The sequence below is a fragment of the Rousettus aegyptiacus genome, unplaced genomic scaffold, assembly GCF_014176215.1.
Source record: "Rousettus aegyptiacus isolate mRouAeg1 unplaced genomic scaffold, mRouAeg1.p scaffold_m13_p_9, whole genome shotgun sequence".
In the NCBI taxonomy this organism is placed as follows: Eukaryota; Metazoa; Chordata; class Mammalia; order Chiroptera; family Pteropodidae; genus Rousettus; species Rousettus aegyptiacus.
Window position 1 is genome coordinate 77,449,171 of NW_023416312.1, and position 23,093 is coordinate 77,472,263.

Below are 23,093 nucleotides of genomic sequence, written 5' to 3' on the forward strand. Positions count from 1 at the left end.
ATCTTCTTTGACTGTTTGGTAGAATTCACTGGTGAAGCCATCTGGTCCTGGACTTTTACTTTTTGGTAGTTTTTTTTTTTTGGATTGTTTCAATTTACCTACTGCTGATCAGTCTATTTAGATTTTCCCATTCTTTTTGATTCAGTCTAGGAAGGTTGTACTTTTCTAAGTACTGATCCATTTTTTCTAGGTCATTAAATTTGGTGTTCTATACTTTTTCATATTATTCTTGTATGGTCCTTTGTATTTCTGCAATATCAGTCATAATTTCCCCTTTTTCATCCCTGATTTTGTTTATTTGTGTCTTTTCTCTTTTTTCTTTAGTGAGTCTAGCCAGGGGTTTGTCAATTTTATTTACCTTCTCAAAGAACCAGCTCTTTTGTGCATTTATTTTTTCTATTGCTTCTTTTTGTTTTCGATTTCATTCATTTTTGATCTAATTTGGATTATTTCTTTCCTTTTTCTGACTTTAGGCCTCATTTGTTCTTCCTTTTCTAGATTTTTAAGATGAAGCTTAGGTTATTAATTTGGGCTCATTCTTGTTTTTCGAGATAGGCCTGTGTTGATATGAACTTTCTTCTTATGACCGCTTTTGCCGTGTCCCAAAAGTTTTGATATGTTGTACTATCATTATCATTCGTTTCTATGTATCTCTTGATCTTTCTTTTTATTTCTTCTCTGACCCAGTTATTCTTCAGTAGCATCTTCTTTAATCTACATGTATTTGTGGTTCTTCCTGATTTCTTTTTGCAGTTAATCTCCAGTTTCAAAGTATTATGATCAGAGAATATGGTTGGTATGATTTCAACCCTCTTATATTTGTTGAGGCTTTTTCTGTGTCTTAGTATGTGGTTGAATCCTGAGAATGTTCCATGTACACTAGAATGTATAATCAGCTGTTTTGGTCTGTTTCTCCGCCTGGGCATTAATGGAAGTTTATTACATAAAGGTCTCTCTTTAGCCTGTTGCAAAGAAGGCATTTTTCTTTTGATTTTCAGTTGGTGACGTCTAAGTCTCTTGGCTCTCTGCTTTATATAAAGCCTAATAGTACTTTTGTTTTCTTATATGTTTAATATGCATGCTACCCTTAGTCTCAGTCCCTGTCCGTGTTAGAAATGGTTTCGGTAGTGTTTGTTCAGATTTTCCTGGGGCTCCATGGCATTTGCTCTTGGAGGGTATATGGGGAGGGTCCCTCTTGGTTGGGAGCTGTGGCCTGTGGCTCAGCCTCAGTTTTGCAACCTTGGATGGTAAAAATCAACTGTTGTTTTTCTGCTGTCTCCACTTCTCTATCGTCCCTGCATCTCTGCTTTCTGCCCTGATGACCGGGTCCTGCTTCAGGCCGTGTGGAGCTCACAGCTTTACGAGGTAGGACTGTTCAGGGAACTCACCACACCTTCTGTCCTCCCCCTCCTCCTACAGGGAGCTCTGGCTGCAAGAGGCAGCTTCTTTGTTTCTCCCAGTCTACTGTCTGACGTGCTGGTGTGCAGTTTTTCTTTTTTTATTGTTGTGTTTTAGATGTTCAGTTTATTGTTTCAAGAGAAGAGATCTGGGGATGTCTCATGCTCTGCTATGTTTCTGACATCAGGAATCAGCACTTTTAATGCAATTTTACAGCTCTTGGAAGAGTCCAAGTTTTCTGCTACGATCATTCTTTTATTTCAATTCAAAAGAGGAAAGTCCCACTGTATAATATCATGTGTTCCCAGTGTAGAGATTATAAGTTTGATTGATTTCTTCAGCTGAAAAGGACACAGGGTGGATACAGCAGAGGACCCAAGTGGAGTCTGATTTATCTCCTAGGCATTTTCATCTTGGAAAATTCTCCAGCGACTGACTCTGGGAAATAGTACAATAGTTTCATGATGACATACAACCGTTGGCACATTTTTTTTTTAAAGGCTTGGCATCGTTGGACGCAAATAGTGAAATTTTGCTATAGATTCCTATGAGTTTTCTAAGAACTTCTAGGCCTCACAATGATTATCCTTAACGTGTCAAAGGAAAAGTTTTTCAATTTTCCCAGATATTAATTTAGGACTGATCAATTCAGTTGAATAGATAGATTTGGGAAATGAAAGACACTATCTTAGGACATTAGAAATTGAGGTGGCAGATAGAGATCAATTTCTCTTATCGTCTTCTACTGATCTAGTCAGAAACTGTTTTGCTATGTGGGGCTGATGTTTGACAAATGGTTTTGGCGGCGGGATTAAAGTCCTTGTTTATTCCTACCAGACAAAGGCCGTGAGCTCCCATCACAGATGCTACTGGAGACTCGCTATACATAAAGGACTATTATCAATGAGCTCTATTGCCACCATTCCCTCAGACCAATTACTTATGAAAATTAGCCCTCAAATGTATACTACTCAAATTGCACTGACTATCCTAACAAAATTAAAATTTCTTATCTTCTGTTCAAGAGAATTTTTTCCAGAGTTGAGATACATTAACACATAATTTTATTACTTTATATTTTACCTCAGTATGAGTTTTCATAATAATAAAGATACCTTTTTAAGAGCATGAGCAAACCTGCTCAAATGAGGAGAAAGCTAAGTCATTATACTGACTTCAGTTTGAAGCACCTGGCAGAGTGTATATTAGGAAAAGTTTTCAGCTATAAAATAGCTTATCTCTAGACAGTACACACACACACACGCACACACGCACGCACGCATGCACACACATGCATAGTTGTTGTTGTTTGGTTAGTTGGTTACTTCTACAGAGCAAGACATCCAGAACACAGACTTTTCTTCTGCAGGTCCTCACCAAGGTGGGTAATTAGAGCTACTTTCAATATTCTCAGCAGAACCTCAGAACTAGTTTATTTTCCCTACATACCTACCTTTTCTAAGTAGGTGTAGCTCCAAATTTTCCCATCAGCCCAAGTTCTTGATATTATTTTTCCGCTCTGGTCATATTCCATTTTTTCATTCCACATCCCTCTTTGAATAAATGTCACCATTCCCGAAGGTGAATATGTAATGTTCACTTCATTATATCTGCTTACAGGAGACCACAGGACAGGTCGCCCAGTCTGGTCATAAAGAATTCGAAGGGTGAATTTCCGATGGTCATCATAGATTTTTCCTGTGCGGGTTATGTGATCAAAATCTATGGAGAGCAGATTTCTGTTATGGGCCTATAGAAAGAAGATATGAAATACATTTTAAGCATTGTCTTGGTTCTCCCTGCCACATCTAGTGTATTCACAATTGCAGATCATTTTCTCCAACAACGGGGTCTCTCTTGCTTTTGATTGTGCATGACTTTTACCTTCCTCAGATGACACTTATCTTTATTCTCCCACCAGTCTATTCAATCCTGGAGGGTTGGGGCTATGTCTTAACTCCTATTATGTGCTAGATCTTCAATATAAGAATGTTGATTTTTTTCTCCCAATTCAAGTCTCAAGTGTACTGACACAATTTTCAATAATTAAGTAATCTTATTTTACATGAGTCAGATGCCTACTAAGGAGTAGGATTACTGTCTCTTATTTTACCAGTAAAGTATCTAGAACATAGAATAATGAATTGTTTGCATGATTAGAAATCAGAAAAAAGGAATATAGTGAGCCGCCTCTAATTTATACAGGTTCCTGTCTTAGGCTTCTTTGTTCATCTGGGCTTGGAATTATATTTACATTTATCGCAGGGGAATTCAGGTTGCTCTTTAGTGATGGAACCCCATTCAGCAATATTTTCACAAGATCAGCAGGTAAATGTGGTTGTGTTGGTAAGACCCCCAGTATTTGCAAGGATGGTGCCACTAAATGAGGTTAAAGCAAAAAATTTAATTTTAACACCAAATTTAGAAATAATTTGGCCTGATTCTGGTTCTAGCTTGCTCAACTACATGTTAACATTCTCCTTCTGTACCTCACAACCATGAAGTTGTCCCAGAGATATCTTGACACAAGGGACCTCAGGTGGATTCCGTGAAAGACAGCACTCAGTGGTGCCTGACTGAAGAAATTCAGCTGCGTCCACACAAGATAACCAAACAAGTAAATGACTTAGTAAAAAAGTTTAAAAATCTGGAAAAGGGCAACTTTTATTGAGTTTTCAAATAACTGGACAACTGACCTGCATTTTTCCATGCTTGTGGGGTCAATATTTGACAGTCCTACCAGTAACTTCTGCTACGGCTAGCTGATCATAACACAGAGTAGAAGGCTCTGTGGAAGAAGGGAGCTTTGAGGGTGGGGTAAGTGGAAACTCTAGGGGAGGGATTTTAAAATTTAGTTTAATTCAGTTAAGTATTAGTTTTAGTGAGTTATTTGTTTTGTTTTATTATAACTTTATTTTGAAAGAGTCTGACTCATAAGAAGTTGCAAAAATGGTACAGAGGTACCATGTAGCTTTCACCCAGCTTTCAAGGGACAGGCTTTTAATTTGGATGGAAGGAACCCAAGCATATCTGGCAGCAACAAGGCAAAAATGAAAAAAAAGAGACTTTAAGAAGTGTAAACAGTGGCATAGGGAGGGGCAGAGGCATATAATTAGCTGCATGTTTGGGCACCAGTCTTTTCTTCTATCATGTCTTAGATTTATCTGTGAAAGGGGAGTGGTATAACCATTTTACACCACAGAGTTGTGCTAAGAATTAAATGATACTACATATAGAGGTACCTGGTGAAGTATAAAAATAATATTAGTAATAGTTTTTTTAATAATTAATTTTTTTAAACTACAGTTGGTAAATGATATTATATTAGTTTCAGGTGTACAATGCAGTGATTAGACATTTATATAAATTATGAAGTGATCACCCCAATACATTAGTTCCCATCAGGCATCATACTTAGTTATTACAATATTATTGTCTAGATTTTTTATGCCGTAATTTCCATCCCATGACTATTTTGTAACTACTTATTTGTACTTCTTAATCCCTTCCCCTTTTCCACCTACCTCCAACTCCCTTTCCATCTGCCAAACATCAAAATGTTCTCTGTGTCTATCAGTTGTTTCTGTTTTGTTTGTTCATTTATTTTTATTTATTTTTATTTTTTTATTTTTTTAGATTCAACATGTAAGTGAAATCTTATGGTATTTATCTTTCTCTGTCTGAGTTATTTCACTCAGCATAACACCCTTTAGGTCCATCCATGTTGTTGCAGATGGCAAGATTTCATTATTTTTTTATGGCTGAGTAATATTCCATTGTATAAATGTATGGCTTCTTCTTTATCTGTTCATCCACTGATGGACACCCAAGATGTCTCTGTATCTTGGCTATTGTAAATAATGCTGCAATGAACATATGGATGCATATATTTTTACGAATTAAAGTTTTGGGTTTCTTCTGATAAATACCCAGAAGTGGTATTACTGGGTCTTTTTTTGTTTCTTGTTATAGCCTTTGTTTTAAACTCTATTTTGTCTGGTATAAGCATTGCTACCTCAGCTTTTTTTTCCTTTCCATTTTCATGAAAAATCATTTCTCTCCCTTTACTTTCAGTTTGTGTGTGTCTTTTAATTTGAAGTGAGTCTCTTGTAGGCAACATAGGTAAGGGTCTTGTTTTTTTATCCACTCAACCACCCTATGTCTTATTTTCAACAATAAGTCATGTGTATGTTACATATGTATGTTACACCCAAAGTTAAATTTCTTTCCAACACCAAATATTTGATCCTCTTATCCCTATCCATCTCTCCCTTCCCTGCTCCCCTCTGGTAACCACTAATCCACTGTCTGTGTCCATGATCTCTGTTTGTCACGTTTGTTTGCTGCTTTTAGTTTTATATCCCACATATAAGTGATGTCATGTGGTTCTCCACCTTTTTTGTATGACTTATTTTGCTTAACATGATTATCTCAAGATTCACTCATGTTGTTGCAAATGGCATTATTTCATCTTTTCTCATGGCTGAGTAATATTGTACATATGTACTACATCTTTATTCAATCATCTATCATAGGACACTTCAGTTGCTTCCATATGCTGGCCACCTTGAATAATGCTGCTATGAACATCGGATGCATATATCTTTTTGGATAAATATTTTCAGTTTTTTGGGTTAATACCCAAAGGAGGGATTGCTGGGTCATATGGTTGTTCATTTCTTAGCTTTTTGAGGAACTTCCATACTGTTTTCCATAGTGGCTGTACCAATTTGCAGTCCCACCAGCATATGTATGAGGGTTCTTTTTTCTCCGCTTCCTCTCCAACACTTATTATTAGTTGTCCTGTTGATGATAGCCACTCTAACAGATGTAAGATGGTATCTCATTGTGGTTTTGATTTGTATTTTTTTAATAGCTAGTGAAGTTGAGCATCTTTTCATATATCTCTTGAATGTTCACATGTTTTCTTGGGAGAACTGTCTGTTGAGGTTCTCTGCCTTTTTTAATTTGTTGTTTTTTGTTATTGTTGTTGTTGTTGTTTTCAGTTGTATGAGTCCTTTGTATATTTTGGATATTAGGCCTTTATCGGAGGCGTTGCTTGCAAATATATTTTCCCTTTACTGTTTCTTCCAGGTTATTGAATTTGGTGGTGAATTATTTTTCACAATATTCTTTTATGATCCTTTGCATTTCAGTGGTATCTGTCATAACTTTACCTCTTTCATTTTTGATTTGTGTTCTTTCTCTTTATTCCTTAGCGAGTCTAGCCAGGGGGTTGTCAATTTTGTTAATCTTCTCAAAGAACCAGCTCTTCGTTGCATCAATTTTTTCTATGATCATTTTGTTCTCAATGTCATTTAATTCTGCTGTAATTTTGATTATGTCTTTCCTGCTAATTTTGGGCTTTATTTGTTCTTCTTTTTCTAGTTTTCTAAAGATGTAATCTTAGGTCATTTATCTGGGATCTTTCTTGTTTCTTGAGATAGGCTTGTAATGATATGAACTTTCCCCTTATTACAACTTTTGCTATGTCCTAAAAGTTTTGATATGTTGTACTTTCATTCTTATTTGTTTCTATGTATTTCTTGATCTCTCCTTTTATTTCTTCTAGGACCCAGTTGTTTAGTAGCATGTTGTTTAATCTCCACATGTTTGTGGCTGTTCCCACTTTCTTTTTACAGTGAATCTCCATTTTCAAAGCATTATGAACAGAGAATATGGTTGGTATGATTTCAATCCTGTTATATTTGTTGAGGCTAGCTTTTGTGTCCCAATATATGGTCCATCCTTAAGAATGCTCCATGTGTACTAGAGAAGGATGTATAATCTGATGTTTAAGGATGAAATACTCTATAAATGTCAGTTATGTCCAGTTGGTATAATGTGTCATTTAAGGTTGATATATCCTTATTGATTTTCTGTTTAGATGATCTATCCATAGCTGCAGTGAAGTATTTAGGTCTCCTACTGTAATTATGTTTTTGTCAGTTTCTCCCTTTAGTTCTGTTAGTGGTTTCTTTATATATTTTGGTGCTCCCTAATAGGAAGAAGATATATTTATAACTGTTATGTCTTCTTAATATATGGCTCCTTTTAGCATTACAAACTTTCCATCATTGTCCTTTATTACCTTTTTTATCTTGAAGTCTATTTTGTCAGATATAACTATGGTGACATCCGATTTTCTCTGGGTGCCATTTGCTTAGAGTATTGGTTTCTACCCTTTCACTTTTAGTCTGTATTTGTCCCTGCAGCTGAGATGTGTCTCTCGAAGGCAGTATATGGCTTGGTTTTGTTTTTTGATCCAATCTTTTATTCTGTGCCTTTTTATTGGTGAGTTCAGTCAATTTCCATTTAGGGTGATTATAAAAATATGAGATTGTCCTATAGCCATTTTATCTTTTGTTTTCTAGTAGCTTGGTGTCTCTATTGTGTCTTTGTCCTCATGTTTCTGTTATTTTAATTTGGTGGTGTTTTATGTTTGTTTGTTTGTTTGTTTGTTTTTTACGTCTGTTCCCTCTTGTTTTATGTTATGTGTCTCAGTTCTATATTTTTTCCTGTGTGGTTACCATTAAGTTTATGTAAAGGAAAGTTTCATATATACATTAGTCCATTTTCTTCTGTGTGCACTTTATCTCCATTCCCATTTGTGGATTTGGATCTTTATTCCCTCCCCCTTTCCATTTTTGTTGTCTCACATTATCCTTATTTATGTTGTATGGTTATTTCTAGGTTGCAATAGCTGTTGTCTTCTCTTTTTATTTATTTATTTTTTAACTTTAAACCATATTCAGGCTTGTAATATCTGGGTTTTAATAAAGCTTGCACTTTCTTGTTTCTGTCTGCCTGTTAGTCATCTTACTCATAGTTATGTATCTTTTCATCTTTTTGTTATAGGTAGAATGACCCTCTTCAGTATTTCTTGTAATGCAGGCCTTGAGGTGGAAAATTCTCTCAGCTTTTGTATGTCTGAGAATGTCTTCGTTTCTTCATATCTAAAGGAGAACTTTGCTGGGTATATTATTTTTGGCTGGTATTTTCTTTTTTTCAATAGTTGAATATTTGGTTCCACTCTCTCCTAGCCTGTGAAGTTTGTGCTGAAAAGTCTGATGATAGCCTAATAGAACTTCTTTTGAAATTATCATTTTCTTTTCCCTGGCTGCTTTGAAGATTTTTTTCTGTCATTAATTTTTGACAGTTTTAATATTGTCTTTGAGAATGCCTTTTTAATTGAGATAATTAGATGTTCTGTTTGCTTCTTGGATTCAAGGATCCAGGTCTTTTTCATAGTTTGGGAAATTCTGGTCCACTGTTTGAATATGCTTTTTGTTTCCTTCTTCCACTCTTCTCCTTCTGGTATGCTCATTATTCTTATGTTACTTTTTCTGATGGTGTCAGATAGTTCTTGTAGAGTTTGTTCATTTTTTTCACTCTCAAGCCTTTCTCTCTTTCCATCTGTGTCATTTCCAGGTTTCTGTCTTCGACATCACTAATTCTTTCTTCCATCTGGTCAGCTCTATTTCCTAAAATTGCTATTTTATTCTTCATTTCTATTAATGCGTTCTCATCTTCAGAAGTTCTATCTGGTTATTTTTAGTGTTTCAATTGCCTTTGTAAAGTATTCCTGTTGTTCATTGATGTTTTCCCTAAGCTTTTTGAACTGTCAATCAGAATTTTCTCACATCTTGTCGAGTTTTCTCAGAAGTATAGAGTTGATTTCTTTGTCATTTAAATTGCATATTTCTATATCTTTAAGCTAGTTTTTTGGATATTTTTCATTTTCTTTTTGAGCTGCCTTGTCTCCTTGGTAGTTCATGGTGTTTGATGGACTATTGCTCTGCCTGGGCATTAAAGGGAATGTACTCTCCATTTTTTTTTCTTTTGAAAAAAAAAAAGAAAATTTATTATATAGTGACCTATTTTTAGCAGGTTGATAAGAAGAGGTTTTTCTTTTGGTTTTTAGTATGTGATGCCCAAGCCTCCTGGATCTCTGCTTTGAGGTTAAAAATACACTTTATTTTAGAGTGGGAGGATGTGATGGGTGACAAGCAACGAAACCTCTGAAAATGCCCTAAAGTCTTGTTACTGCCCCAACAGTCAGATTCAATGCTTCACTGCTTCCTTCTAAATCAGCCTCACTAGCTGGGGGTGGAGTGGATTGAGAGATGCCAGCTGTGTGTGACTCTCTTCCAGTAATGCTGCCCCTCAGATTTCAGCTGTTTTGTTTCTATATAACTGCCCCCTCACTAGTACTAGCTGCAGTGTATGTTACAGTTCTGGTTGCATAAATTACCCTGGAGCTCATTGCTAGTTCTGGGAGAATGTGAGGGGCAGAGGACATGCTCTTGGATGGTAGGGTAAGGTGGCCAGGCTCTGTGACTTATCATTCTGCGTGCCAATGGTGGTTGCTAAGATACAACTATTGCCCCTTTGCAGTCAGTTTCTGCCCTGCTCTCTGCCCTGTTCACTGGGTTCCACTGCATGGAATATGCTGATCACTCAGGCATCACTGTTCCAGGCTCCAAAGAACCAAGAAATTGCCAAGTAAATTCTCCCTTCCCCCTCCTTCAGGGAGCTCCAGGCTTTGTTCCACATCCCCTTTGCTCCTCTCTCCTATTCCATCTCCCTGATTTGTGTGATTGGTCCACCTTCGGATGCTCTGATGTGCAGATTTCTCAGATGTTCATGTGTGCAGACTGGGTATTATTTCTTGGATGGTAGGTGTTCAGCTCACTGTAGTTTAAAGGGAAGAGATCAAGGAAGGTACGTCATGCCTCTATGCCTCTAACATCAATTTCTCACTCTGTCTTTTGATTGGAGCATTTAATTCATTTACATTTAAAATAATTGTTGATAGATATGTAGTTATTGCCATTTGATTATTCACATTTTTGTTTTGTTCCCCCTCTTCTTCTTCTACTTAAAGAAGTTCCTCTAGGGAGAGGCAGAAAAATAGCAAAGATGATAGAGGCTTTGTTCATCCCTCTTGCAACCAAATCAAAGTTGTGACAGAAACACAGAGCAAACAGCAAGCAAAGTCACCTGGGATCTAGATGAACAAAAGTACTACAACTAGGGAGGGAAATGAGAAATCACCCTGCAATGGAAGAAGGTAGGAGGTGGAGAAGATATGAGGCTGCCCAGTCCTCAGTGGCTGAGTGGGACAGAGGCTGCGCAGCTGCAGCTGTCAACTACAAACGCCTCTTAAAGGGGCTGTGTCTGTGAGTGGACTTTCACAGTAACAGACCTGCTTGCTTTGAGCACCAACTTGCTTTGAGCACAAGTGCCTGGTTGGCTGCTCGGGGGTCACTAGGGACTTCCAAGGGGAAACTGAGTTGTTGGAGTGAGGGCGGGAGGTGAAGCTTTCTCCTGGGCAGAAGTGCTAGTGATATCCATTGCTCCTCTGTTAAGCCCTCTCTGCTCCCAGTGTGTGAACGCAGAGCCGCCACAGCTTAGACACGATCAAATTGGATAACAGAGGTTGCTCCGCTCACAGGATTCCCTGAAACTCTGCCTCCCCCAACTGGGAGCCTCACCCAAGATACATCCAGTTGTGTCCTTGGTGAGTCTGTTGCTTCTTGTTGAGCCAGCTCCAAGACTCACACTGGTGGCAGCTGACCTCAGTTTCTGGCATGGCCTCTTGAGGCAACCATAAACACGGCACCTGTGGATTGCTTGCTGAATCTTAACAGGTGATCCTGGAGGGACACAGGCTGGGGCTAAACTTGACCTGTAGCTGAACCCCTCTCAGGACTGTGCTTCTGGACACCTACTACACAAAGCCATGCTAATAACATTGGGAGACTTAAGAGCTTTGCTCAGTACATAGAAACAGACTCATAAAGGCAGCCAAAATGGGAAGACAAAGAAGTGGAAACCATATGAGAGAACAGACCAGAGATCCAGGAATAATGGAATCAAGCAACCTAACAGATGCAGAGTTTAACACATTGGTTATAAAGATACTCAATGAACCTAAGGGAAGTATAGATGAACTCAGAGAGAACTTTAACAAAGAGATAAAAAGCATAAAAATGGAAATGGAAATTATAAAAAGGAACCAGTGAGAAATGAATAACACATTATCTGAAATGAAGAGTATATTAGAGGGAATCAACAGAGTAGATAAAAAAGAGGAATGAACTACCGATATAGAGGATGAGGAAGCCAAGGACACTCAATTAGAATGGCAAGAAAAAAAAGAGGCCAAGCCTATAATAATAAGTTAAGGAGCTTGTGGGGCATAATTAAATGTAAAGATATCCATGTCATTGGGGTACCTGAGAAAACAAGACATTGAAGAGCTATTTGAAGAAATAATGATGGAAAACTTCCCTAACCTAGTGAATGAAGTAGACATACAACCAGAGGAAACTCGGAGAGTCCCAAAAAAGATGGTCTCACAGAGGCCCACACCAGGATACATCATAATTAAAAGCCAAAAGTTAAAGACAAAGAGAGAATCTTAAAAGCAGCAAGAGAAAAGTAGTTAATTAACTACAAGGGAGCATCCATAAGACTGGCAGCTGATTTCTCAAAAGAAAATTTGCTGGACAGAAGGGCTTGGCACAAAATGTTCAATGTGATGAAAATCCAAGATCTACAACCAAGAGTACTTTATCCAGCAAAACTATCATTTAGAGTTGATCAAGCCAGTATTACAGGAAATATTGGAGGGACTTCTTTATGAAAAAAAAATATATAGAAAACATGAAAGAAGATTGGTAATAACAACATTCCTATCAACAAGGACCTCAAATGGAAAAGAATTAAGTGTCCAAACCAAAGACAGAGTGGTTGAATGGATAAGAAACAAAGCCCCTACATATGCTGGCTACAAGAGACTCACTTCAGATTAAAAGACACACACAGACTAAAAGGAAGGGGATGGAAAAAAATATTGCCTTCATGGACCAAGAGGGTATTGCAGTGAATAAAATAAGTTAGATAGAGAAAGATAAATATCTTATGATTTCACATACATGTGGAATCTGAAGAACAAAATAAACAACAAAAATGGAAATAAACTCATAGATACAGAGCATATTTTGAGAGCTACATGATGAGAAGAGGGAGGAGCTAAAAAGGGCAAATGGATTAAGAAGTATAGATGAATAGTTACAAAATAGTCATGGCGATATAGAGTGTAGCATAAGGAAAATAGTTAACAGTGTTGTAATAATTATGTATAGGGGAAGAGAGGTACTAGATTTAGTGGGCTGATCACTTTGTGAGTTATATAGATCTCTAATCACTATGCTGTACAACTGAAATTATTATATTATTGTGTGCCAACTGTAATTGAAAAAACTCATTGAATTGTACAATATAAATACAAGCAACTATTTGTCTATTATATTTCAATAAAGCCAAAAAAAAGAAATTTCTTTAACATTTCTTGTAATAATAATCTAGTGGTAATGAACTCCTTCTGCTTTTCCTTGTCTGGGAACCTCTTTATCTGTCCTTCTATTCTAAATGATAGCTTTGCTGGGTAGACTAATCTTAGTTGTAGGTTCCTGCTTTTCATCACTTTGAATATTTCATGCCAATCCCTTCTGGCCTGCCAAGTTTCTGTTGATAAATCAGCTGACAGTCTTATGGGAGCTCCCTTATAGTTTACTGATTTTCTCTTGCTGCTTTTAGAATTTTCTCTTTGTCTTTAGCCTTTGGCATTTTAATGACATGTTTTGGTGTAGGCCTGTTTGGGTTCATCTTCTTTGGGACTCTGAATTTCCTGGGTTTATATGTCGATTTCCTTCAGTAGTTTAGGGAAGTTTTCCAGCATTATTTCTTCAAAAAAGTTTCCAGTTCCTTGTTCTCTTTTCTCATGGTACCCTTATGATACAAATGTTAGTATGCTTGATGTTGTCCCAGAGACTCCTTAAACTATTCTTATTTTTTTGGATTATTTTTTCTTGTTGTTGTTCTGATTGAGTGTTCTCTGCTATTTTATCTTCCAAATGGCTGATTCGGTCCCCTGCTTCTTTTAATCTACTGTTGAGTGTCTCTAATGTATTATTCTTCATTTCAGTTATTGTCGTCTTCATTTCTGACTGGTTCTTTTTTATGTTTTCTATCTCTTGTTAAAGTTCTCACTGAGTTCATCTTTTCTTCCCCTAGGTTCATCGAGCATCCTTATAACCAGTGTTTTGAACTCTGCATCTGGTAGATTGCTTTTCTCCATTTTGTTCAGTTATTTTTTTGGAGCTTTGTTCTATTTTTTCATTTGGGACATGTTTCTTTGTCTCTACATTTTTGTTGCTTACTTGTGTTTGTTTCTATGTATTAGGTAGGGTTGCTATGTCTCCCAGTTTTAATAGAGTGTCCTTATGTAGTATGTGTCCCATGGGGTCTAGTGGTGCAATCTTCCTGATCACCTGAGTCAGGTGCTTCAGGTGTGTCATTTGTATGGATTGTGTGTGCCCTCCTGTTGTAATTGAGCCTTGGTTGCTGTTTGCACGTCAATGGGAGGGAATGACCCTTGGGTTGATTGTTTTTGAGAACTGGCCAGTGACTATAGTCACTACAGTGACTACTGTATAGGGGCTGACCCTACAGAGCAGGATTAGCTCTGGTGCCTGTCCAGTCTTCCCTTTGTATGTGTCCTCTTAGAATGTGGCCTCCGGTGGTGCTCTGGTTGGTCTGAAGCTCACCGCAGAGCATGCTGGTACAGGGGCCTCTTGGGAGGGTCTTACCACAGGCCAAGTTCAACTGTAGCCTGTGCCCTGACTGGAGCCATGTGGCATTAGCCACCAAGGAATCCGCAAATTGCCACTACCCACACTGGGCTTGGAGGTACCTCGAGAGGCTAAACCACGAACAGACTGGCTGCTGCTCTACAAGAAGTACAGGACATATCAAGGCCAGATGCTGCTTGTTTGGGTTTTGTGGACCTTTGAGAGATTTTAAGAAAGTCCTCAGCATGAGTCAAGACAGGCTGTTTTGCATGGAAATGCTACTGGAAGTGACTTGGATGGGCCTGCCAGTTAGGAAGCATAGTCTCAGGGAATCCCCAGGGTGAGGCAACCAGTGTTAGCTGGTTGATGGAGACTCAGGCTGATGGAGACTCAGATGTGGTGGCTACCTGATGTGGTCTGCACACTGAGAGGAGAAAAGGCTCAGTAAAAAAAACAATGGATCCTGTCAGCACTTCTGTCTGGGAGAAAGCCATCCCTCCAGCCACGGTCATGAAGCCAGACAATTAAGTGCTTCCCCATATATCCCTGGTGCCTTTCAAACTGCTGCCCCAGTGTTGGAACTCAGAGCCAGTGAGTCTATCCGTGAGTAAGTCCACGCATGTGCCCTTTAAGAGGAATGCCTGGGACTCCAGTCACCCTCCGTCTCATTCAGCCACAACCTCCGCTGGATTTCACAGCCACAAGTTGTGAAGACTTCTCTTCCTGGCACTGGAACCTCGGCTGGGGAGCCCGGTGTCGGGCTGGGGGGACCTCTGCAGCCAAGACAACTCTCCTGATCCTTAACTGCCACATGCAGGTATGGGACCAGACTGTTTGGCATCTCTGCTCTTCTTACTATTCTCAAGGTGGCTTATTCTCTGTGTACTTAGTTGTAGGACTTTTCTGTTCAGCTAGACTTCAAGCATTTCTAAATAATGGCTATTCTATAGTTTAGTTGTCATTTCGACGTGGTCAGTAATTATTATTTTTAGAATATAATGATTATTTTTCTCATCTTAGTTAGGTTTTTGAATGAGCCCATGTGTCAAATTCCAAGGTGATTGTAGCTTGGTGTACTAGATTCATATCTATGGAAATTATCAACAAGAGTCCAAACAGAATGTTAAATATCTGGTTAATGAGGTATGGGGAAAAACCAACATTAGGGTTAGGCTACATTAATAATAGTCAGATTATACCAATTCACTACCTATTCATTAAACTCATTTGTATGGCCAAAGATTCCTTTAAATATCTGAAAGCTATGCACTGTGTCCTCAGAAAAATGCCCATAAGCACATACATGATCATTTTTAATAAAATCTCAAGGAGGTTCGGAAACTCAAACATAAAACCTCTAAGGGTTTCAAGAATCTATTTTCAAATTCTAATTCAGAAAGAGTTTTTTTTTAACTTTTAAATTGAGGTATAATTGATATATAATGTTATATTAGTTTCAAGTGTAGAACATAATGAATCAATATTTGTACGTATTTTGAAATGATCAGCACAATAAGTCTAGTTAATATCTTTTACCACACATAATTACTTTTTTTTCTTGTGATGAGAACCTTAAAGATCTGTTCTCTCAGCAACTTTCAAATGTACTGTACAGTATTACTAACTATATTCACCACACTGTATATTAAATTCTAAGGACTTATTTATAACTGGAAGTTTGTACCATTTGACCATCTTCACCCATTCGGCCTTTGGCCCATCCCCCTTCCCTCCCATCTGGCACTCCCCAAATTGTCCTCTGTATCTATAAGTTCAGGGTTTTGTTTTTGTTTTTGTTTAATTCTACACAAAAGTGAGATATAGAAATAATTTTTATCTTAGTGGCCTGGATGACTGCAAAGCCAACATTCTCATTTTAGACTTTGGTCTGCCCTTGCTCAGTAATCTTGTGCACTTTGTTTTTTAAAATAACTTTTTTAAGTAACTTAAAAAAAAAGAAACCTTCCCTACCCCAAGATTATAAGAATGACATTTCTATTGCAGAAAATTTGGAAAATATAGAAATATACAAAGAAAAGAATTAATTACCTGTAATTCCACACTCCAATGTGAATCACTGCTAATAGTTTGCTGCGTTTCATTCCATTCATCTTACTTTATTTTGGCATAATCTGGGCCCATACATTTAAAGAAGACAACAACTAGGATTGTAGGTTAAGTTTTATGGCCTCCTTTTTTCAGCTAATGTTTTATCTTTAGCATTCCTCGTGTTATTAAATATTCTTAAAATCTGGACTTTAAAGGTTGCATAATATCTTCCTACATGATAAAGGTTAATTTATCCTTTCTCCTATTGTTGGAAATTAGAGTATTTGTTTTCAATTTTTCTTTCATATCTCATTTTGTTGAACATTTTTGTAAATAAATATTTCCTTAGTATAGAATTCTATAACTGAAATTACTGGGTCAAAAGTCAAGAACATATTAAAGACTCCTGTGAAATTAGAGATGTTACTTTATAGTGCACAATGATTGTAAAGATTTATGCTACCATAAACTAGCAGTGGGAGGGTCCATCCAATTCCATCTTTATCAGCATTGAGTATTACCATTGTTGGTAAACTTTTCACATTATGAGAGAGGGAAAATGGTATGTTACTATGGTAACATACGCTTTTATTTAAATTTGCATTTATTTGATTACTAGTGAGGTTGAACACTTTTTTAAAAAAAATTAAATATTTTTAAAGTTTACTGGGGTAACATTTTTATAATTTTCAGATGTACATTATCATTTGATATCTATATATTTTATTGTGTGTTTACCACCCAAAGTCCAGTTTCCTTCAGCTACCTTATACTTGATCCCATTTACCCACTTCACCATCCCCCTAAACCCTATATTTGACCCCCTTTACCTCGTCTACCTTCCCCCTCCTCCCCAACCTCACTAGTAACCACTAGTCTATAGTTCTCTGGTAACCACTAGCCTATAGTCCATGTCCATGAGTCTCTGTTTTTCCTGTTCATTTCTTGCTTTTACATTTATATCCCACATATAACTGATATCATGTGATTTTCAGCTTTATCAGTCTGGCTTATTTCGCTTAGCATGACTATCTCGAGGACCATCCATGTTGTCTCAAATAGCAGTATATCATCTCTTCTTAAGGTTAAGTAATATTCCATTGTATATATGTTCCACTGCTTCTGTAGCCAATCATCTATCGTAGGACACTTCAGTTGCTTCATGTCTTGGTCACTGTGAATAATGTTGCTATTAACATCAGTGTGCAAATATCTTTTCGGATATGGGTTTTCAAGTCTTTGGAGTAAATACCCAGTAGAGGGATTGCAGGATCATATGGTAGATCAATTCTTAGTTTTATGAGGAAACTCCATGCTGTTTTCCATCGTGGCTGTACCAATTTGCAGTCCCACCAGCAGTATATGAGGGTTCCTTTCTGCATCCTCTCCAACATTTGTTATAACTTGTCATGTCGATTATAGCTATTCTAACAGGTGTGAGATGGTATCACATTGTGGTTTTGATTTGCATTTCCCTAATAGCTAGCAATGTTGAGCATCTTTTCATATGTTTGTTGGCCATATGTATGTCCTCTAGGGAGAAGTGTCTGTTCAGGTCCTCTTCCCATTTTTTGATTGGAACATTTGTTTTTTTGTTGTTATTGAGTTGTATGAGTTCTTTATACATTTTAGATATTAGGCCTTTATTGGAGGTGTTCTTTGCAAATATATTTTTTCATTCGAATGTTTGATTCTTTACCTTGTTGAGGATTTCTTTTGCTGAGCAGAAGTTTTTGGTTTGATGTAGTCCCATATATTTATTTTAGCTTTCACTTCCCTTGCTTTTGAGGTCAAATTCATTAAATCTTCTTTAAGTCCAAGATCCTTGAGTTTATTTCCTATGTTTTCTTCTATACATTTTATTGTTTCAGGTCTTATATTCAGGTCCTTTTCCATTTTGAGTTAATTTTGGTGTGTGGTGATAGACAACAGTCTAGTTTCATTCTTTTGCAGGCGGCCTTCCAGTTTTCCCAGCACCATTTTGAAGAAGCTTTCCCATCTCCACTGTATGTTTTTGGCTTTTTGGTCAAAATTTATTTCCCCATATAAATGTGGGTTTACTTCTGGACTCTTAATTCTTTTCCACTGGTCCGTGTGCCTGTTTTGCTGCCAATACTATGCCATTTTGATTACTGTTGCTTTGTAGTATAATTTGAAGTTGAGCAGAGTGATGCCTCCAGCCTCATTCTTTTTTCTCAGGAAGGCTTTGGTGATTTGAGGTCTTTTATGTTTCTATACAAATCTGATAATTTTTGATTCTATTTCTTTTAAAAATTGCCGATAGGATTTTGATGAGGATTGCATTAAGTCTGTATAATGCTTTAGATAATATGGTGATTTTATCTATGCTGATTCTTCCAATCCAAGAACACAGAATATCTTTTCATTTTTTTGTATATTCTTTGACTTCTTTTAATAAGGTCTTATAGTTTTCATTACATATGTCCTTCACTTGTTTTGTTAAATTTTTTCCTAGGTTTTTAATTTTTTTAGTTGCAATTGCAAAAGGAATTATTTTTTCCACTTCTTTTTCTAACACTTCATTATTAGAGTATAGGAAAGCTATGGATTTTTGAAAGTTGATTTTGTATCCAGAGACTTTACTGTATTTGCTTATTGTTTCTAGTAGTGTTCTTGTGGAATCTTTAGGGTTTTCTATATAGAGAATCATGTCATCCACAAATAGTGACTGTCTGACTTCTTCCTTTCCCGTTCAGATGCATTTTATAGCTTTCTTTTGTCCGATTGCATTTACTAGGACTTCCAATGCTATATTGAATAAGAGTGGTGATAGTTTTCCTGATCTTAGAGGGAAGGTTTTTAGTTTTTCACCATTAAGGATAATGTTGGCTGAGGGTTTGTCATGGATGGCCTTTATTATGTTAAGGTGATTTACTTCTATACTGATTTTGTTAAGTGTTTTGATCAATGGATGCTGTATCTTATTGAAGTATTTTTCTGATTCTATTGATATGATCATATAATTCTTATTTTTTAATTTGTTTATGTCATGTATCACATTAATGATTTGTGTATGTTGAACCATCCCTGTGCCCTTGGGATGAAGTCAATTGGATCGTGGTGTATAATCTTTATAATATGTTGCTATACTCTGTTCACGAGCATCTTATTTAGGATTTTTGCATCTGCATTCATGAGAAATATTGGTCCATTGTTTTCGTTTTTTGTGTTATCTTTACCAGGTTTTGGTGTCAGAGTTATATTGGCCTCATAAAATGAATTGGGAAGTATTGCCTCCTCTTCGATTTTTTTGGAAGAGTTTGAGGAGAATAGGTATTAAATCTTCTTTGAATGTTTGGTAGAATTCACTGTTGAAGCCATCTGGTCCTGGACTTTTACTTTTTGGTAGGTTTTTGATGATTGTTTTGATTTCCATACTGCTGATCAGTTTTTTTAGGTTTTCCAGTCCTTCTTGATTCAGACTTTGAAAATTGTATATTTCTAAGTACTTTTCCAGTTCTTCTTGATTCAGACTTTGAAGATTGTATATTTCTATATACTTTTTCATAGCATTCTTGTATGATCCATTGTATTTCTGCTCTATCAGTCACAATTTACCCTCTTTCATCCCTGATTTTGTTTATTTGTGTTCTTTTTCTTTTTTCTTTAGTGACTCTAGCCAGAGGTTTGTCCATTTTATTTACCTTCTCAAAGAACCCACTCTTTGGTGCATTTATTTTTTCTATTGATTTTTTTTGTTTTCAATTTCATTTATTTCTGCTTTAATTTTGATTATTTCTCTCCTCCTCCTGAATTTAGGCTTCATTTGTGCTTTCTTTTCTAAGTTTTAAGATGAAGTCTTAAGTTGTTTATTTGGGCTCATTCTTGTTTTTGGAGATAGGCCTGTAATGACATGAACTTTCCTCTAATGACCACTTTTGCTATGTCCCAAAAGTTTTGATATGTTTTACTATCATTATCATTCATTTCTATGTATTTGTTGATCTCTTTTTTTCTTTCCTGACCCAGTTATTCTTCAGTAGCCTGTTGTTTAATCTCTATATATTTGTGGTTCTTCCTGCTTTCTTTTTGCAGTTAATCTCTAGTTTCAAAGCATTCAGATCAAAGAATATGGTTGGTATGATTTCAACCCTCTTATATTTGTTGAGGCTGTCTCTGTTTCCCTGTATGTGGTTGATTCTTGAGAATGTTCCATGTACACTAGAGAAGAATGCATAAGCAGCTGTTTTGGAATGGAAAGCTCTGTATACATCAATTATGTACAGTTGGTCTAATGTGTCATTTAAGGATGTTATTTCCTTATTGATTTTCTGTTTGGATCATCTGTCCATATCTGGCCATGGAGTATTTAGGTTCCCTACTACAATAGTGTTTTGGTCTGTTTCTCCCTTTAGTTATGTTAGTATTTACTTTACACATTTTGGGGCTCCCTGATTGGTAGCATAGATATTAATAAGTGCTATGTCTTCTTGGTGCATGATTCCCTTTATCATTATGAAGTGTTCCTCGGTATCTTTCTTTACCTTTTTTATTTCAAAGTCTATTTCTTCTGATATTAGTACTGCTACTCTAGCTTTTCTCGAAAGCTATTTGCTTGAAATATCATTTTCCACACTTTCACTTTGAGTCTATATTTGTCTTTGGAGCTGAGATGTATGTCCTGGAGACAGTATATGGTTGGCTTTTGGTTTTCAAATCATTCTGCAACTCTGTGACTTTTTATTGATAATATTAGTCCATTTACATTTAGGGTAATTATTGAAATATGAGGTCTTCTTATAGCCATTTTATCTTTTGCTTTCTGGTAGCTCAGTGTTTCCATTGCTTTCTTGTCCTTGTGTTTCTGTTTTTTTTTAATTTCAGTTGGTTTTTGGAGTTTTCCCTCTGGTTCTTCTTGTTTTATGTTATGTACTTTGGTTCTTAATCTTTGGTTTGTGGTTACCATTATGAATATGAAAAGGATATATATATATATATATATATATATATATACACACACACACACACACATATATATATAGTCATCCATTTTCTTCTGTGCCTGCCTTATCTCCATTCCCCTTTGCAAATTTGGATCTTTGAATCTCCCCTTTTTTAGACATTTGTATCTCATTTTGTCCCTATGGATGCTGAATGTTCATTACTGTCATAACAATTCTCTTCTCATTATTTAAGCTTATAATTCCTTGTTTTTAGTAAAGCTTGCACTCCTCTGCTTCTATATGCCTGATAGTCACTTTACTACTTATTGTGTATTTTTTTTTGGTCACTTGCTTTTGGTGAACTGACACCTTTCAATATTTCCTGTAGTGCATGCCTCAGAATTTTCTTAGTTTTTGTATGTCTGGAAAAGTCTTATTTCTCCTTCATATCTAAAGGAGAACTTAACTAGATACATTATTCTAGGCTGGTAGTGCCTTCCACTTAATGGTTTGATTCCATTCCTTTCTGGCTTGTAAGGTTTCCATTGAGAAGCCTGAGGATAATCTAATGGGTTTTCTTTTATAAGTTACCATTTTCTTCTCCCAGGCTTCCTTGAGAATTCTATCTTTGTCATTGATTTTTGATAACTTTAATACAATGTGTCTTGGTGAAGGCCTTTTTGGGTTGAGATAATTGAGCGTTCTGTTAACTTCTTGAATTCCAAATTCCCGCTCATTCCTTAGATTTGGGAAATTCTCATCCACTATTTGTTCGAAAATGCTTTCTAGTCCCTGCTCCTTTTCTTCGCCTTCGATAATGCCCATTATTCTTATGTTTCTTCTCCTGATGGTATCAGCTAGTTTTTGAATTTCTCTTTCATTTTATTTTATTCTATAGTTTCTCTCTTTTTTCCTGATTTATTTCTGGATTTCTGTCTTTGATATCACTGATCCTTTCCTTTACTTGGTTGACTCTGTTTTCCAAGCTTGCTATTTCATTTTTCAACTCTTCCAGTGTTTTTTTATCTCCAAAAGATCTTCTGTGTTCTTTTTGAGGGTTCTATCTCCTTTCTTTGCTCATCTAGTCGTTTTTTTTTTAATTCTTGAAATTTTTGATATGGTCCATTTTGGAACTCACTTAATTTTTTCAGAAGTACCTTCCTGAAGTCTCTGTCATTTAAGTTGCATATTTCTAACTCCCCACTCCAGAGTTCTACCCAGGAGATGTCATTTCTAGGACTCTGATAGAAACCCTAATTGGTATCCACCAGACAAATCTATTTGGACTGGTTTCACTTCTCACTTCAGTTGTGTATCTGGTAAATATTCTGTTAGAAACTGGTAAATGGAACAAATCATACAAATTAACTTGTGCATCTAGACAACTTTAGTGGCTGTTATGAAAAACATCCACTGAAATCTATGTCTTAGTGTCACCAATGGAAGTGATTGAAAAGCAAGCATTGTCATAGATAAGTTTGTTTATATCAAGCCATGGGACTGGTTTGGCTACTTCACACTGAATTTGGGTGGTTGTTTATTGTTGCATTTCCACACCTTAAAGGTTACCACATTTTTACTCTGAGTGAATTTTTTTTCTCTGAGTGAAGAAAATGCAAGCATTCCAGATATCCCGGGCATTACACAGGTGCTCAAAGCAGACCTGGTCTCAATAATGACTGATTATTTCCTTGAGGCTGGCAGTTGCTCTGGGGCTGATAATGAATGTTACTATATTTGGAAAGCTGGTCACATCATCTTAACATGGGTAGTAGGCCTTGTGCACTGCAGAAAGGCAATTTGGACTGAGAAATACCTGGTTAACTGTGGTGAACTGTGCTTGGTAAGGATTCGAATACTCCCAAATCTTTAATTTTCCCCAGGCAACTCTCTCTGAGCACCAGTAGCTCAATCTCAGTATTAGCTTTATAGCCCTCTGGCCCTTCATATGTATCCATGGCAATGATATAACTCATTGACTTTTTCTTTTATCTTGTCTTTGTCCGAATGTCACCTTATGTCTCTCATCCTTCAGTGTGTGCCTGCCTGGTCTTTCCAAATGAAGTATAAACTACCCAAAAGCAGGAACTTGGATCAACCA

The 23,093-nt window shown here is 36.6% G+C and overlaps 1 protein-coding gene across 6 annotated transcripts in view; it reads right to left on the minus strand.

Moving 5' to 3' along the window:
- The window catches only part of TENM1 (teneurin transmembrane protein 1), a 995,735-nt gene that overhangs the window by 15,876 nt on the left and 956,766 nt on the right, over positions 1-23,093 (minus strand). For all 6 annotated transcript variants that reach the window (XM_036227172.1, XM_036227175.1, XM_036227174.1 and 3 more), the window contains one exon: positions 2,852-3,148. In XM_036227172.1, the coding sequence (XP_036083065.1) occupies positions 2,852-3,148 (297 nt within the window). The remainder of the gene's footprint in view (positions 1-2,851; positions 3,149-23,093) is intronic.